This window comes from Harpia harpyja, chromosome 2, assembly GCF_026419915.1.
Source record: "Harpia harpyja isolate bHarHar1 chromosome 2, bHarHar1 primary haplotype, whole genome shotgun sequence".
Classification (NCBI taxonomy): domain Eukaryota; kingdom Metazoa; phylum Chordata; class Aves; order Accipitriformes; family Accipitridae; genus Harpia; species Harpia harpyja.
The window spans coordinates 4544284-4560620 of NC_068941.1; the positions used below are offsets into that span (position 1 = coordinate 4544284).

A 16337-nucleotide genomic window follows, 5' to 3' on the forward strand; every position below is an offset into this window, starting at 1 on the left:
TAAGAGCAAAACATTATTAAATCAAGTATTTTAACTTTGATTAAAGTTCTATTTCCCACTGCAGAGACAAACCTGCTATAGTTTCCTTTGTGATTCTGTTTGTATGGCTTATTAAAATGTAGTTATTTGCTATAGGATGAAGTCAGATACTGAACAAAGAAATTCATTCAGTGCTTCTAGGTGTCATGTGATGGCGTGACCAGGGAGAGCTTGTACCAAGCTGAAGCTAGCTGTAGTGAAAAATGAAGCATCCCCCCAAACAATTATTTAAGTTAAAATACAATCCCAGTAAAATGTGTTTAAGTTAAAACCTAATGTTTCAGATCCTGAGACTCGTTCATGATGCAAAATTCATGCTTGCGTGATGGTAGCATGTAACTATAGGCTGTGTTTGTTGCACCAACAGATTAAGCTTACTACGGAGTTGTGCTCTGCAATTTCTTCCAGCCGCTTCTTTGGAGAGTCATTTTAATCCAAGGAGACTCTCTCACTGATTAAAGTGTTTAAAATTAGGCAGAGTTGGGTTTTTAATTTTTTCCTTCTTTCTTTCTCTCTTTGATACTTCATTCAGCCAGTATTTCAACCTGTCTTTTGATGCCAGTGTTAAAGAGAAGGCTTCTTGGGCAGCTTTGACCCCTCTGGAGAGGCATCTTTGTCTCCATCAGCTGCTGTGGCACTCATGGCCCCCGCTTTCTGCAGGTGGAAGGTTTTCTTCTTTTCTTTTTGCAGTTATTCCTGTAGCTCTTGACTGTGCGGCAGGAAACATGTTGCGGTAAGTTACTGTGTTACTGGGCTCTTCTGGGCAGCGCAGTGTCACACAGCAGGAGCAGGGCCAGCAGTTTGTGAGCCAGTAAATAATGTCTTAAACAGCACTGGTGTCTCTGTGAAGTGTGGAGTAACCTGTTGACTTCTCTGTGTTAATACCCGCACCCCTTGATGTCACAACATGATTTCAGGTTGTTTGCTTTCTGGTGCAAAATGGTTGCAGCGAGTTGAGAAACATTGCTTTCCGATGTCAGTACTTGGAGGAAAGGTCTCCAGAAGTTGAGGGGACTCTGTCAAGGGACTTGTATGTTGGTGCCAAAATACTGCGCCTTCTGTGAATTCACAGTAGCTGTGAGGAAGATGTATAATTTGTCAGAAAACATTTTCATGTTGTTTTGGATGAACTAGACAAATCTCTCCACGGGGAATATACGTCTCTCTCTTTCAAATAGATGGCTTTTTTGCTATATGTAGTCAGCATTTATCTTTCCAAGGTGCTGGGGGTGGAGTAACCACAGGCAGCAAGGAAAAGACCTGCATAATAGAGAGCGCCAATGCGGAGAAATCCGAGTCGCTTGCGCACGGATTCAGGTGCCATTCGGTTGAAGGTGCGTAGGTTTTGGAGCAGGCTTTTCGTTTCTCAGGTTTCTGCACTGTGCTTCCTGAGGTCCAGGAGGGCATGTCAGCTCAGTTGCAACACCACGTGTGGATGTGGTCGGCTTTGGTCTGGCGCAGGGCCCGAAGTAATAAGCACAGCCTGACCCGAGCTGTCCTACTGATGTGTCTCTGCACCGTCTTCCCCCCTGCTCCCAGTTCTGGGGATACAGTGCAGCTGCCGAGGTGCTGCGGCCAGGAGCCTCTTCTGGTCTTGCTGTACTGCTTTGGACCGAGGCCAGCAGCTTTAAGGATGGGGCTTTTTTGTTCGTGCAGCACTTATAGGCCTGGCTAAGCCTTACAGAAGAATTTGCAATAGCGCTCAGTTGTAATAAAACATTGACAGGTGGACTAGTACCTGCAAATGCCAACCCCCACTACATAAGGTGAAAGACTTACAGAGTACAAGGATCTTAAAGTACCCTGTTTGAATTGCCCAGTGCACAGCAGGACAGAAAAGAACTTGCTCTTCTTGCTCTTTTTACTTTCATGTGCGTTATTAAAATATATTATTGAGGTATTTTGAATTGTTTTAACTAGCGTATCTGGTAGGTCTGTGAACATTAGTGTTTCATAGGGTGTAAAATCTTTATGAAACTCACTTTCATGCAGTTAGTTGGACTGAATCTTGAAAATGGATACTGGTACGATAGTGACATTCAATAAAGTACATATTTTTAACTGTATACTGTTTGCTCAGTTCTAGTGCGTAGAGTGTTAAGAAATGTTAAGTCGTATGAAGGGGAATGTGCCTTTGCCCTGTTGTAACATACTTCATGTTATGAAAACAATTAATTAGACTTCAAACCTTTACTCTCAGGTAAATCTCTTCTTGACTGATGCTGTCAATACTGCAGTATTATAATCCTAAAGTATGCAGGCCTTGCGATGGCTTGTAAGTGACTTCGTTTAAAAGATTGCATGTATTGCTGTTAATAACTTTAGAAATTTTGTCTAAGTTTAGAATCTATTCATAGAATAATAGAGATAATCTTTGTAAATATTTAATCTGTTTCACTATGATCAATCTTTTCAGAAGTTTAGGATTGTTTTCCGTAACTATGAAGACTCATTTAAAGCCGTTCTTTTCAGAAAGCCAGTGGCAAAGTGCTACCAAGAATGTTCTACCTCGGTCACTTGCTAGAAGTTCATCTTAATAGGACATTACACCTTGCATAAGAGTTCTATTCCCGTGTGACTTCTTAAAGATCTATCTGCTGGCATGTCCATTGAAAGTATTTTGGGTACTAACTGTAAAACCTTATTTTGAAAGAGAAGTACCTCTTCTCTTCTACTGTGCTCCCTTTTGAGCGAGGATTTTAAAAATCTGTTTTCCACAACTCTCGAGTTCAAAAGCTTAGGTAAAATCTTTCAGTTTTTGATAAAAACTGTTTACACAGATAAGTTGTTACTGGAAGGGGTTTAATAAATTGCCTATCTTTTTGACTCCCTCTTAATAACTCCTTTGCTGTTTGCATAACCGACACAGTAAGTCTCTGACAGATGATGACAGCGACATCGTAATGCCTATAAATCTTCCTCTCTCTTTTATCTGTAGATGTGACATTCTTGTACTCATTGAAATGCTTCAGTCATTGGATAGAGGGATATAGTTGTTCAAGAAACTGTACAAAGTAAATGCAAAAGTCTGCCCTTGTTTGTGCGCACTGATTTCTTACTAATTTTTTCCGCTAATTTCTTAATTTATTCATTTGGTCGAAATAGGAGCCTGTAGTTACAAGCCAAATCTTACCACTTACCTAAAACCTTGCAACACAAAATAACAATCATAGCATGCACTAACTCAGCAATTAGTAACAAGATGTGTGATAGGAAAAACTTAAGAATATAAATGCAAATGTGCAATACCTGTTACCAGAGTCTACCAGAGTCCTAAGTAGTGTAATGGTTTGCTGCTCTGACGCTCTGTGCATTTACACATTTCAGATACTTTCGTCTGTTTTACAGCACATGGGTTGCATAATAGCAACTGCTTCCTAATCTTAAACTGCAGTTTGCTGCCTGAAGTCAGTTTATTATGGGCCTGATTTGCTTTAATGCTCCTAAAGGATTATGGAGTGGTATTTCCTATTATCTACAGAATGTGTACAGTACAGGAAGCAGTATTATAGGTTAAGAACATATTTTACAATTGCAAGCTTAAAGGGTTTAGGAATCAAGTTGTACTTTTCGCTTGAAGAACATGGTCTTTCTTACTGTCATCTGTTATGCCACGAATTAAAATCTTCCTCTGTGATAATTTGATCATCTTCTGAGATTTGCTGTTATACATAATTTGGTCAGTGCATTCTCTCACATGGGTAGCATTTCCTTACTCTGGTGCTTGGCAAAAAAGTATTGATGTGGGCTGGTATTAAAGAAAATGTTTTGAGGGGGACTTGGAAAATTATTTGTATTGTTTCAAGAGATGTCTTGGAGGATAATGTGAATAGAAAGACAGACCTCTTCTTTTCTCTGTTCGCTCTTCCCAATTTTGAATCAATGCACTGCATTCATGCTTGTGTCTTATGTATAAGTTTTTGTCTTTCATATCAGCTTGCTTGCATGTGGCCGATACAGCTAAGATTTGGTTTGGGTACATGTATTTTTATCACTGAATCATCTTGTAAGCAGTGTTAGAGAACCTTTTGTTTGTCTTCGAATATTTTCTTCCTCTTTCAGCTTTATTCATAACTGTAAGTGCTTTTGTTAGTTGTTCTTGCTATGTTAGGCTTGATAAAATGCTTTGCTTACAGGGCCTTTGGTCATGCAACTAGCAGGGCTTGGTTCTGTATTTAACTGACATGTTTACAAGCCTGTGAAGGTTGGATACCATGCTGTATCTATAAAATTGTTTTTAATAACAGCTAAAGCAAACAGATTTGCACATAAAACAAGTTTAATGTCAATGGGATCTTGAGTAGGCACGGCAGAACGGGAGCTTCAGTAAATCGAGTAACACAGGTAATGCATCAGGTAACAAGCCAAGATCCATGCTCATTTCTTTCTCCTCTTTTATGCTTCCTTTTTATTAAAAGTGGTAGTAAACCGTAGCTAGTAGCTGCTTATGTGCTTTTCAGAGGGAGTTTGTAGTGCTCTCAGAAGCCGGTTGTCTTTCAGTCACAAGTTAGCGTTTTTTTTGCCATACTTTTGACCACACGTCTCTTCTTACAGCTACAATACATACTATCTTAAAAGAAATAAACACACTATAGAGGTTTACCTGTGGTAAATGCTGCTGTTGGACATGGTAAGGTGGGTTGGCTGCTGAGGTGACCCTGCACTGCTTATGGTTCTGAGTTTTGAGCTTGGCCGGAGGTATGAGCAGGTGGAGTAACTGATGTCAAGTTGGTGAAAGAAAAGCAACCGGCTCTGCAGCAGCCTGGCCTGGAGCCCACTGTGGGCAGTTGTGGTATGTAACTGATAACTGGTCAAGATCCACTCTCCCTATGTGGAAACCACATCAGATTTGCAACTTCTAATAAGAAGTTTAGTTGCTCATAAAATAATACTTTTTTTTTTTTGTCCAAAAAAGTTTTCTGTTTTTCTGCCTTTTGTTCCAATTGGCTCAGATCACTAATGTGAAATTTTGGAGAGTTTACAGCTCTAAAAGCAGGGTTTGTATTCTCCCTTCTAAAATACTGAGTTTTGTGTAATGAACTGATAGTGAAGAGAGAGTACAATTCCGTGAGCAAGATCAAGTAATAAATCTATACGTTACCAGAACTCTGCTGGCAGTTTGCAGTACACACGGTTTGCTGAAATGCATACAAATCTCAAATTTCCCCCCTTTTTAATAATTACACTCCTGTGATGCACATCATTAGCTTTCTGTTTGGGCATAGTCATTTCGGTGCTAATTAGCCTCCACACTTGGGTTTGCAGAGGTGGATGTCGAGTTGGTAAGCCTGCTTCTTTTAATGTGTACTGGTGTCTGTTAAATTGTAGTGAGTAATTTGAGCTCTTTGGGTAAGGCGAGAGTGATCAGCAGCTAGAAAGATTGTTCCTTTACTGTCAGTACAGCGCTGCTGTTTAGTATGAAGGACACCTTTCTACGCAGAGGTCCCTGTCTTCTGACCAAACCGCCCAGGTAAACTCAACAAACCTTAGCAAATCCAAAGAAGGGCTGAAAGGAAGGGAAGAACTTGAAAAAGCTAATAGCATCACTGAACTCAATCTCTGTAAAACTTCATTTGCTGCTTTAGAAGTCAGGAGCGTTATGTGTTACTAGTGAATAAAAAGGACTCTATATTGTTACAGTATGTGTAAGTGCACAAGAAGTGTTTACTTTTTTGGGTGGTGATAAGTATTCGTGCAGTTTGAATTCAAGCTGTGCTGCATATGGAGGTGCTTGAGAGTCTCTTTTGCTTCTAGATCTCACTATAATGGAGGAAGACACTGACAATGGTATTGCTGGCTTGAAAATGGTTTTTTTTGTGAGATTCAGAAATAGCAGGTAGGCAGCCAGTGGTGTAAAGCAGAAAAAAACCCCAAACATGTCTAACTTTTAATTACAGAGTGATTAGCAGATTATTAAGGACTGGCAGTAAACCTAATCTTCAGTGTGTATTCCAGTACTGTAATTGACTGTTAAATAAATTACTAATTGGAATTATTTTAAAACCATTTTTAAGATTGAAATATAACTACAGTATTAGTTCACTTTTATAATATGAATTTAAACATTAAGACTTTTTCATATAATCTATATGAAAGTAAACATCGTTCAGTTTCTTTCCACATTGCCTAATTTTCAAGTATCAGGCCTTTGTGAACAATGGGGGGGAAGGATCCTTCCCTTTATTTTTTTTTCTCTGAAAGTCACCAATCTCTGTATAGTCACACTTCTTGTTCTAGATCCTGCTTGGTCTTTCTGGGTGAATGGAAAAATACTTCTTTAAAAAAAAAAAAAAATCAGGATTTAGAACTGTTTTGGTCAGCTGAAAACATCCCTCCAGCAGTCTTCTGTGGATGTGCTTGGTTTTCTGTAACCCACTTTAAAGCTCGTACTTTCTCTTTCATTTGAAAAAAATGTGTAGGTCATTAACTTTACTAGAAGCTGTTGGAATAGGTTTAATGTTTAACCTCTTGGCATTTCTTTAATATTTAACTTTTTCTTGCTGCACTGGAATAGGTGATCTCTTTACAGTTGGCAGTTGGTTTTACTCATATAAAGCCACTCTGCATCTCTTTTTTTTTCCTCCATTCCATTGCTTTTAGGGCTTTTTGGCTGAAAGTAGTAATGGCTTCAATTCAGTGATAATTTTGTGGGGTGTTGTTTGGTTGGTTGGTTTTGGTTTTATCAAATTTTACATATGCCAGCTCAGACACCAAAACCGTCTTATTTAATGGAGGCAAATCCTAAGCAGAAGGACTTAAGCTAGAGGTAGAAAAATGGTTTTATATTGTTAACTCTCTTGGAGAAACACATCATCTTTTGGCTTTGGCTTTTCTTTCCTCTTTTCTGTCAGGACACTTGACAATTCTTTTTCATGCTCCTGGTATTTGGCGACAGAAAGCAGTTGCATTGGGAGTTCACTGCTGGAGTATGACTGGAAGTTAGTGGGAAGGGTCCCTGTGCTCTGGTTTTGATTAACTGCCTTCTAGCTGAGCACCACCTCTTAATTTTCCTGACTTCTGTAAAGCCCCCTCTGCCTAGGCGCTGCTTACTGCTTTTGGAGATGAGCTGAATCAGAAATACCCATTGAAATAGGCAAGTCTCTGCAGCTCTCCCTGTCTCGGTGGAAATACCTGATGTGCTGGAGGAGCTCATTGCTGAGGATGGGCAGAGTGAAGGGATGTCGGGGACTGAGCCTGGAGCTGAGCTTGCGTACTTGCGTGTTATTGCCCTGCTGATGGCACTGAGCACCTACCTCTTCCCCTCTCCGAGTCTGCCAAATGGGAATTAGGCTTGTGATTAATTGGCTTATAAAGTGCTGTTACATATTGCCCTCGTTCCTGCTAAATACAAACTTTCCAAGCTTCATTGTCAGTGAGGCTTCATCCTGCAGGTGCCTGCCAGAAGCTCAATATGAGGTCAATGCCTTTTTTCCCAGTAAAAATGTGACTTAATTGGCATTTCTCTAATAGCATCATGTGTTTAATATCTCTATGGCTTGGCAGGTCCTGTACATATATTTTCCTGTCCCTGTGGAAGACGCTTGCATTGAAAAGGGGAGTTGCATAACACGTTTTTGAGAAGTGATTATTTTTTTATCAGTTCTGAAGATACTGCAAACTACAGTCTCCTGGGGAAGCATATTGTGTTATCTCTTGATGCTGGTACACCTCAAGAGGAGGAAAAAAAAAAAGTTTGGTAAATTGCTTGCAGTTGTATTGACAGATTTTCATGTTAGGCAGGTAGTGCTTTATAGTACCTTCACAAAGAGTAAAATGTCCAATGCGATTCCCATTTAAAATGTTGCTGCTCAGTGAGGGTGGGGATGGGAAGCGGTGGGGCGGTACCATCAGCATCCCAGGGAAGTACGGCTGTAGTTCTCATGGCTTTTGGTGGCATGGGCGTAACCCCGGCTGTGGAAAATACGCCTTAGGGCTAAGGATTGTATGTGCTGTGCTCTGGGCCTGTATTGGATCAGAAGATCAAAGTACAGCTGGCATGCCTGCATCTGGCAACCTGTTGGATCATGACTAGCCCTTAGGCTCCTGGTACCTTTGATTTATACTGCCGATAGAAATGTTAACTGTTTCTGAGTTTCCCAATCCTACACCTCCATTCATGGTTTTGTAATATCGCTGTTGTTGACAGGAGCAGTAACTGAATACCGTGGGAATGCTTATAGCATGGGGAGATGTAATCAATAATGGGTTTTTTCCAAGTTTGATTAATTGTTTTTCTTGGATATTTCATTGACAAACCATTATTTACTTATTTTTTGAAACCACACTTACCTAACGAGTGTTATCCTCCAGCGGGGCCCTGTTGGAAGATAGCTGAGCACGGCTTATTGGTACCAATATCGAACGCTATGCCAAGCCTGCGTACTTCTGCATTTGCACAACCCTCTGCTGTGGCTTGGAACCTGCGAGTTTTACAGGCGAGAGCCAAGTGGGATGGGGAGCGGGGCTTGGTGCTGGCACGTCCTTCGAACTGGAGCTTCTGGGAGCGCAGCTGACCTCTGTGGGATGCTGCGGTTTTCTAGAAAGCCTCCAGTGAAAGCAAAGGCCTAAACTAAAAAGGCAATTTAATAGCTTAAACTCTCTGGCAGGTCAGGCCTTCGTGCTGGGAGGTAAGCTGTTTCTCATGTAGTAAGAATGCTTTTTCCAACTTTATTGGGGAGTGAATAGGATTGCTGTTTAGTTCGATTTAACTACTACTGTTTGCCAAGGAGGAGATGTTTTAGTGTGATCTCCAACACCCTAATGGAAGCAGCTTAGAAACCAATTTGATCCCTCCTGAAGTCAATGACAGTGGTGCAGTTTAGTGAAGATCTCATATGCTACTGGTAATATCTGCAGCAAGTAATTTCCTCCTGCTTCCCCTGAAGTGTTATCTCTGTAAAATTGAGCTTTGTGCCTAGAAACAGTGAAGCCGCCAAGTACTTCCCAGAATGCTCCGTCAGCCTGTGAATGCGGTGGTGGTTGTGCGGAGATCTCAATAAATTCTCTGTGTTTCAGTTCCTCGCTACTTGCCCACGGATACCATAAGGTTTTGCTGTGCATCTTTGTGCTGTGGGCTTTGTCTTAGGAAAGAAAAAAAAAAAAACCCACACCAAAAAAACCGCATCTGCCCAAATGAACGTTTTTGTGCATTTATATGTGTGTGTACACAAGCTACTGCTGGTGATAATTAATTTGAAATTGGTAGAGTTTTCTAAGTGATGGTTGGTAGTCTTCTAGGCAGTGGCTAACACTTTTTGAAGGCAAGTGTGGAGGAGGCTTCAAATCCAGTAAGAAAACTTTTCACGTGAGAAACTTGATTTAAATAGTCAATGTACCTTGTGGTGGTTTTCCAACTTTACTTGGGCTTGGTGCATGCTTATAATGTTTCAAAGTCAAGCCATTTGCAGAAGCTGGAGTAGGACAAAATTGGGGCATCTTTCAGAAAGCTCAATATTATATAGTAGCAATACGAATGTGAGATGCTCTGTTGGTGAGCTGGTAACCCACATAACATTTAAAAAACAAGTGTCTAAAGAAAGTCCTGAGCAATCTGTTGTAGGAGGGTTATAAGACTACACCGTAAGGAGGTAACTGAGTAGCAGTGTTACCTGTTTCTGTTGTGCTTATTTATAAAGGACACTGCAACAGACTTGGGTTTCCACATGGATTGGTTTGGCACAAGGAAAGAGCAGATTGTTTGGTTTGGCTTGCACTTGTTTCTCTGTCCTAGAAGGGTTAAAGTGACTGAGGAGCTTTCTGACATTCCCTCTCCGTGCTGCTAATGCGCTTTGCTTTCATCTGGTGCATACAGTGTTTTATAGGCTTTTTCACCAAAACATGGGGGGAAAAAGTATTTTCCCTTTCCCTGGCAGCCTGCTACTGTCAGGAATTGTGTGTGTTTAGGACAGCAGTGGGGTTTTCAGCATAGGTTAGAGTTTGTGCTTGAGTGCGTGCTCAAGTGCTGATTTAAGTAGGTTCAGAATCAAGTACTTCTAGAAGTGCTTCAGTGGAAGTTGTGATGTTCATGTATGTAGTACAAACTGCCATTATTTCACTTGTTCTCATACACAAAGTGTAATTTTTGAAAGCTCATAGTTAAGTTGGTTCTTATTAGATGCTAGCATCTTCCTGCCAGATTTTGACTTTCCACTACCATGAGTCTGATAAGTGTTGACACTAAAGAAAATCATTGCATGAATTTGCATGTCCTTTTAGGAGAAAAAAAAAAAAAAATCTTCTCTATTCCCATCGGCTTATAGGAAAACAAAACAGTACAAAATGTTATCCTTAAATCAGGATAGAGAGTTGCAATTTGAAGGAGGACAGCTTGAAAGCTTTGAGTGACTATCAGACAAGACTCAAACTACAGAATTAAAATGGACATATTAGAAGTTCCAGTTGAGGGGGCAAGACTGAATTGTATTTATAAGAGTCATCTTATATCCTATGCACTGAAAATCACCAGTGCATCCTTTGGGTCTCGTGTGAATAAATAGAGGGTTTTAGCCTTTGGGTCTTTGAATGTAGCATCTTTCTTATTCACTTAATATATGACAGTGACAATAAGCAGATGTGCTTTTAAAGATAATCCCAAATGTAGCAGGATCTTGCTTTCAGAGCTGACTTCAAGATCTTAACAGCTGTTGGATGGCATATATAATTTGGAAGCGGTGCACGTGGTATCTTCGTGGATTGTCTCAACCAACCTGATTGTCCCGGCTGGTTTTCCTGCCATTTAATGCGGGTGCCATATCAGTATCTGTGTTGGAAGAAGTCTCTTTGTCTGCCCTTAATGCTGGATGAAAAGAGAGGGAAGGGGAAAAGGCAGATCTTGCTGGAAACTGAGCACTACCAAATGCACTCTGAAGCGGAGTGGCTTTCTTGTTTCCTGTCACCACTGCAAAGACGTCTTTGAAATAGGAGATGTGATTACCTTTCATAGGACAGCCGCGTAATAACTTCTTTTAAAGTCCCAGGTAGCATACAAACCTGTTTTCTGTTGATGTAATGCTTCTATTTCTCATTTCAGCTATGAAGCCGTACGCTCCAGCTTTCATTCTCCTGTGGAGTGCTGTCGGGATAGCGAGGGCTGCCAAAATCGTTGTTGTGCCGCCAATTATGTTTGAAAGCCATCTTTATATTTTCAAGACTCTGGCCTCAGCCTTGCATGACCAAGGTCACCAGACAGTGTTTCTCCTCTCTGAGGGCAGAGAGATTCCTCCATCTAATCACTATAGACTTCAGCGCTACCCAGGGATCTTTAACAGCAGCACCTCAGATGATTTTCTCCAGTGCAAGATGAGGAGTATCTTCTCGGGGAGACTGACAGCCCTCGAACTGTTCGATATCCTGGACCACTATTCCAAGAACTGCGACATGATCGTTGGCAACCAAAACCTCATGCGTGCCCTGAAACAGGAAAAATTTGACCTGCTCCTGGTAGATCCCAATGAGATGTGTGGATTTGTTATAGCTCATCTTTTAGGGGTTAAATATGCTGTCTTTTCCACTGGCCTCTGGTATCCAGCAGAAGTAGGTGCTCCAGCTCCCCTGTCTTACGTTCCAGAATTTAACTCGCTGCTCACAGATCACATGAACCTATTTGAGAGGATTAAAAATACTGTTGTTTATCTTATTTCAAGATTTGGAGTCAGTTTTTTGGTTCTGCCAAAATATGAAAGGATAATGCAGAAATACAAGGTTCTGCCAGAACGGTCCATGTATGACTTGGTTCATGGATCCAGCCTGTGGATGCTTTGTACTGATGTAGCGCTGGAGTTTCCAAGACCTACGCTACCCAATGTTGTTTATGTGGGAGGAATCCTAACCAAACCGGCCAGCCCTCTGCCAGAAGTAAGGTTTGCTGAGCTTTACAGTAACTTCTGTGGTATCTGATTGACCTTGTATGATAAGTGGTAGTTTTTAAGCAGTGAATTTCAGATGGGATCTAGTGTCTTTTGTTGTTGCTTGGTGAAATACACCATTGCGGTTGCTCAAAGTAGCTTGGGGTGGTGGTGGGGGGAACTGTCAGACACAAACTCATCAAAATGAGTCTTTTGTGGTTGCAGGAAGTATTTTGCTTTTGTCTAAGGTGCTTAATGGTACAGTAGAGGAAAAAACAGTGCACGCTATCTTGGAAATTACATCTGTAGCTTCTAACCAGGTCTGGGTTAAATTGGGAAGGAGGGAGAATGGATGAATACTGCTTACACTTAAAGAAGCCCGCTGATAGGTTATACTATCTAATTTCATGGTATTAGTGTTTTTATGGAGAGTTTGCTTCCCTTGGTTTGATGGTAAAAACATCTTTAAAACTGGGTTTATATAAGCATAAAGAAACTGTGTATAGGCCAAGAAATGGAACTGATGTGAGCTGACATAAATGGCACCACTACTGTACTCGGATATAAATTTTTACTGTACACTTACTGGCCATCAGGTACTGAACTTCAGACTGAAATAGTGATAGTGACTGGACTGGTTCCAGAAATCCTGGCTGCACAGATTAATAATTAAATTTGATTACTTCAGTGCACCATGTGATCTTTGACACCTGATACCCAAGAATGCCTCTGTTTAGCAACATAATGGTGAGCGACAGACAGAACAAAATTTCACAGAGAACCATGTCATTTACACTTCCATTCGTGTATACATAAACAAATAGATCTTGAATTGGAGATGATTATTAATGGACACTTCTGGCTGGGTGATAAATAGGTAGGTACACCTGCAGTGTTCAACAATTTGCTTCTAAAAATGTCTTGTTCAGCCTTTGCTTATTGCTGCCAGGCCCGCTTTTCATCTGTTTTAGCCTGAAAATTGGTTGTGGAAGGCTGGTTTTTTTTTTGTTTTGTTTTTGTTTTTGTTTTTCATTCTTTGCAGTGTTGGTAGTGTCTTGACTTAGCAGTACCTTTTTTCACCAACTCAGAAAACATCAGGCAGTTCCCTGATTTGGGCTGCTGATGTGGAGCACTGAGGCAATTCCTTCATCTTTTTTTCCTCCCCTGTTCAACTCTAAATGCATCTGAGCCGAATGAGAGCAGGCATTTGCATCGCGCTCTGAACACTCTAGTGGTTATATCCCAACGTACATTGTTGTCTGTTGTCCCAGGTGCCATCAGAGATGACCATAACAGTGCTGTTTCTAACTGGTTCTTCCTGTGTGTACATTGATGTGTTTGTGTTTAGAAAGTGTCAGACTGAGCAGGCATCCCCAGAAAGCAGTCTAAAGGTAGCCCTGTGCTAGCTAAACAAAGTTCAGCTCTATTCTCTGAAAGAAAACCTTGCTGGCTGGGTTGAGTTTCAGCTCTTCATTTTCCAAACCGATATTTTATCGTTCTGTAAGAAGAAAAATGTCTTTGTTGCATGATAAATTTGGGCACTACGTTAACATTGTCTACTTTTTGTCTCAGTAGATTGGTCTTTAGGGTAAAAAAAATTAACTGTCCTCAAAAGCGGATACTTTCTTTGCTATAAAACGGAGTGGAAGAAAATGAAAGGAGCAGTTTCCTTTCAGTGTTTTGCTATAGGGATGCGTGTGTGTATAGATATAGAGATTTATGTATTTGTACACACATAAAAATATGTATCTGGAGCCTTTTGAGAATATATTTCTGTGTACTTCTGAAATTTACTCTGGAACCACAGATGTTAATCTGTTGCAGTATCTTATGATGCAAGAAGGTGGAACAGAAAGTAAAACATTTAATACAACCAGACTGACAGTGACCTTGAAATAGACCTGTGGGTAGAGTACATGCTGAAAAATACTTATTACAGTGGTGGGGAAAAAAACCCCCCTGTAATTATTTGTGAACTGAGATATTATTTACCTTCTCTTCAGTTTTATCGGGCAATTCATTCTTACAATGTTCTAAGCACAGGATTTGATTGAAAGCAAGAGAGACAAAGTGAGTGTGTTCATCTTTTATCGTATAATTTGTCCATGCCTAAACTGTTATGCGTAATCCACTGTGGTATGTATTGTAGGTAAATTATTGGGCAATCAGTTTGTTTTTACTGAACAGTTAGATAAATTCATAACTGTCGCTTTATTCTGGCAGATTAAAATTGGATAGCTAGTGCTGCCACTGTTTTTAGCTATTGCTGCATCTCTAAGGCAGGAGCCTTTGCTAATTTATTTTCTGCAGCTTTTAGCCTGGTGCATTAAGGTAAGCCAGAAGCAGAGCTGGTTCACGTTTCTGTGCTGGGCTGGAAATGGTGATGCTTCAGGAACTGTCTCGTAAATGAAAGCGATGTTCCTGGCCAGAGATGATCATCAAAAGAGAGGGGTGTGTGGCTGGACATAATGGCTTTAGCAGGCAAATTTAAGCTGCTATTACAAGCCATTTAGGTATCTTACATTCTCCAAAACTGCTTATAAGTAGCCTATCCACATTTTCTGGTAGAGTAGTGTTAGGAAAAAGATCTGTGTTGTTTTTTCGAGTCAAAAATACCTGCTCAACACAAAATACTAAGCACCTCAGCAGTGGCACTGCTGCCTCGTCAACAGAGAGTGTGTTATTTTTTGGGGGGGTGAAAAAGGAAAAAAGTGGTTTGTTTAACCAAATCAGAATTCCTACACATAACTGAAAACCTCTAGTTTTCTGCTAATAAGTAACGCCTTAAAAAGATAAGGCAGAGAGTAGCAATTAATCAAAGAGGAGACAAAGGTGAAGGCCTTTTAAACTATTATGGGATGGCTGTTGTTTAATTCTAGGGGATGTGGTAGCTCTGTTTTGTGGTTGCTCAGAGTCTGCAACTGTGTTTTCCTTAAGCTTTCTTTAAAGAAAAGTTAGAAAAACATGGCTTTAAAGGCAGCATGTAGTAGGGGGTGCTGAATGTCCGTGTCCTGTAACAGCGAGTGTGTGAGGGGAAAACCAAACCTGACTCTTGCTTTGCTCTGTCCCTGTCCCATCTGCCTGAATATTTTGGTTCAGGGCAATGGAAGGGTTCTGTAAATCCCCCAGTCATCCCCACTTACTGCCTGCACGTTCCCTTTGTAGAGTATTTTGGCGCAGGTAAACTAGATTTATTTGGGAGGATGTTAAGCTGGAAGCTTTATTTCACCTGCGAACCAAATGCTTGCTGGTGTCTGATAGGAGACATGAGGGTCTCTGTAGCAGGGTTTGGCCTTTCGGATGGCTTGAAGCGACGTGCTTTGCGGGGGGATGCTCAGATCAGGGACCACAGTAGATGCAGCCAGAGCCAAGCTGCTGGAGCGTGCAGAGCGTGTATGCAGAGCCTCTGCTGTGCTGGCACGGTGCGCAGGTCAGGGCAGGCTGCAGTCCCTGCAGGGACCGTATGTTAGCTGCGCATCTCACACCTCACCAGTGAAGGGAACTGGTCTTACTGGGGTGTATCCTTACTGCTCCACACAGGCCAGCGGTAGCCGATTGTGCCGTTAGCCGGCGTGACGGGCCAGATTTTTAACTGCTGCTGAGCTCTATAGCCATGACGGCCACAGCGTGCGGTGGTACCCGGCTGTGGTATGCAAACTGCAAACCGTGTCTTCGGCTTGCAGCCTGCCCGGACGCCTCGGGAAACCTTCGCCGATCCTCCTTTTTTGCCTCTCCCTCTAAGGCAGCACCCCGACGTCGGTCTGCGCTTGGCGCAGCGTCCCTCGGCGCGGTCGCAGCCTGCCAAGGAGTGGGAGCCAAGAGGCAGCGAGGAGAGCAGCGGGTCCTTTGGAGGTCATCGGCTCTGCCCGGCTCCCTGCGGAGCCTTGCGGCACGGCGCAGTGCGGGCAGCCGGCAGCTTTCTCCTCGGCGTGGCAGGGTTAGTCTTGCCCTTTACAGAGAGGCGGTGCGTCTGTCGGTCAGCGACTGAAATTCCCCGCTGATGGCACGTTGGCTCTTCGGACGCCCGCTGCAGGCGGACGAAGCTGAGCGAAACTCGTGTCGCTCTGTTTCGGGAGGGCCGGTCGTTGCTTCGCAAAGCTGGGTGTAGGCGATAGGCACCGCACGGTTAGTCGTCTTCTCTGGTAGCTAGCGTGCTGTTTTCACGGGTTAAAGTGCGTGGATTTAGAAGGTGCTTCTTGCATAGTGTGCTCTGTAAAAGGCAAGGAGGTGGTTAATGTGGCTGCACCCATTACCGAGTAAAATCTTACATGCATGTGGGAAAGAGTCCAGGATTTGTATGGTTAACTTCAAAAAGAGTGTATTTTGAATTGCATAGAGGACAGCACGAGCACAATTAGCCTTAAAAGATCAAACGCTAGGGACAGACCAAGTATCAAGTCTTGAAGGTCATTGCTGACTTAAACTATTAAGTGTATGGTGTTAGCTGGCAGTATT

At 41.9% G+C, this 16337-nt stretch overlaps 1 protein-coding gene across 3 annotated transcripts in view; it reads left to right on the forward strand.

Moving 5' to 3' along the window:
* Positions 1-16337, forward strand: part of UGT8 (UDP glycosyltransferase 8) — a 49733-nt gene that overhangs the window by 9446 nt on the left and 23950 nt on the right. For all 3 annotated transcript variants that reach the window (XM_052813935.1, XM_052813929.1, XM_052813944.1), the window contains exon 2: positions 11069-11892. In XM_052813935.1, the coding sequence (XP_052669895.1) occupies positions 11071-11892 (822 nt within the window). In that variant the 5' untranslated portion in view covers positions 11069-11070. The remainder of the gene's footprint in view (positions 1-11068; positions 11893-16337) is intronic.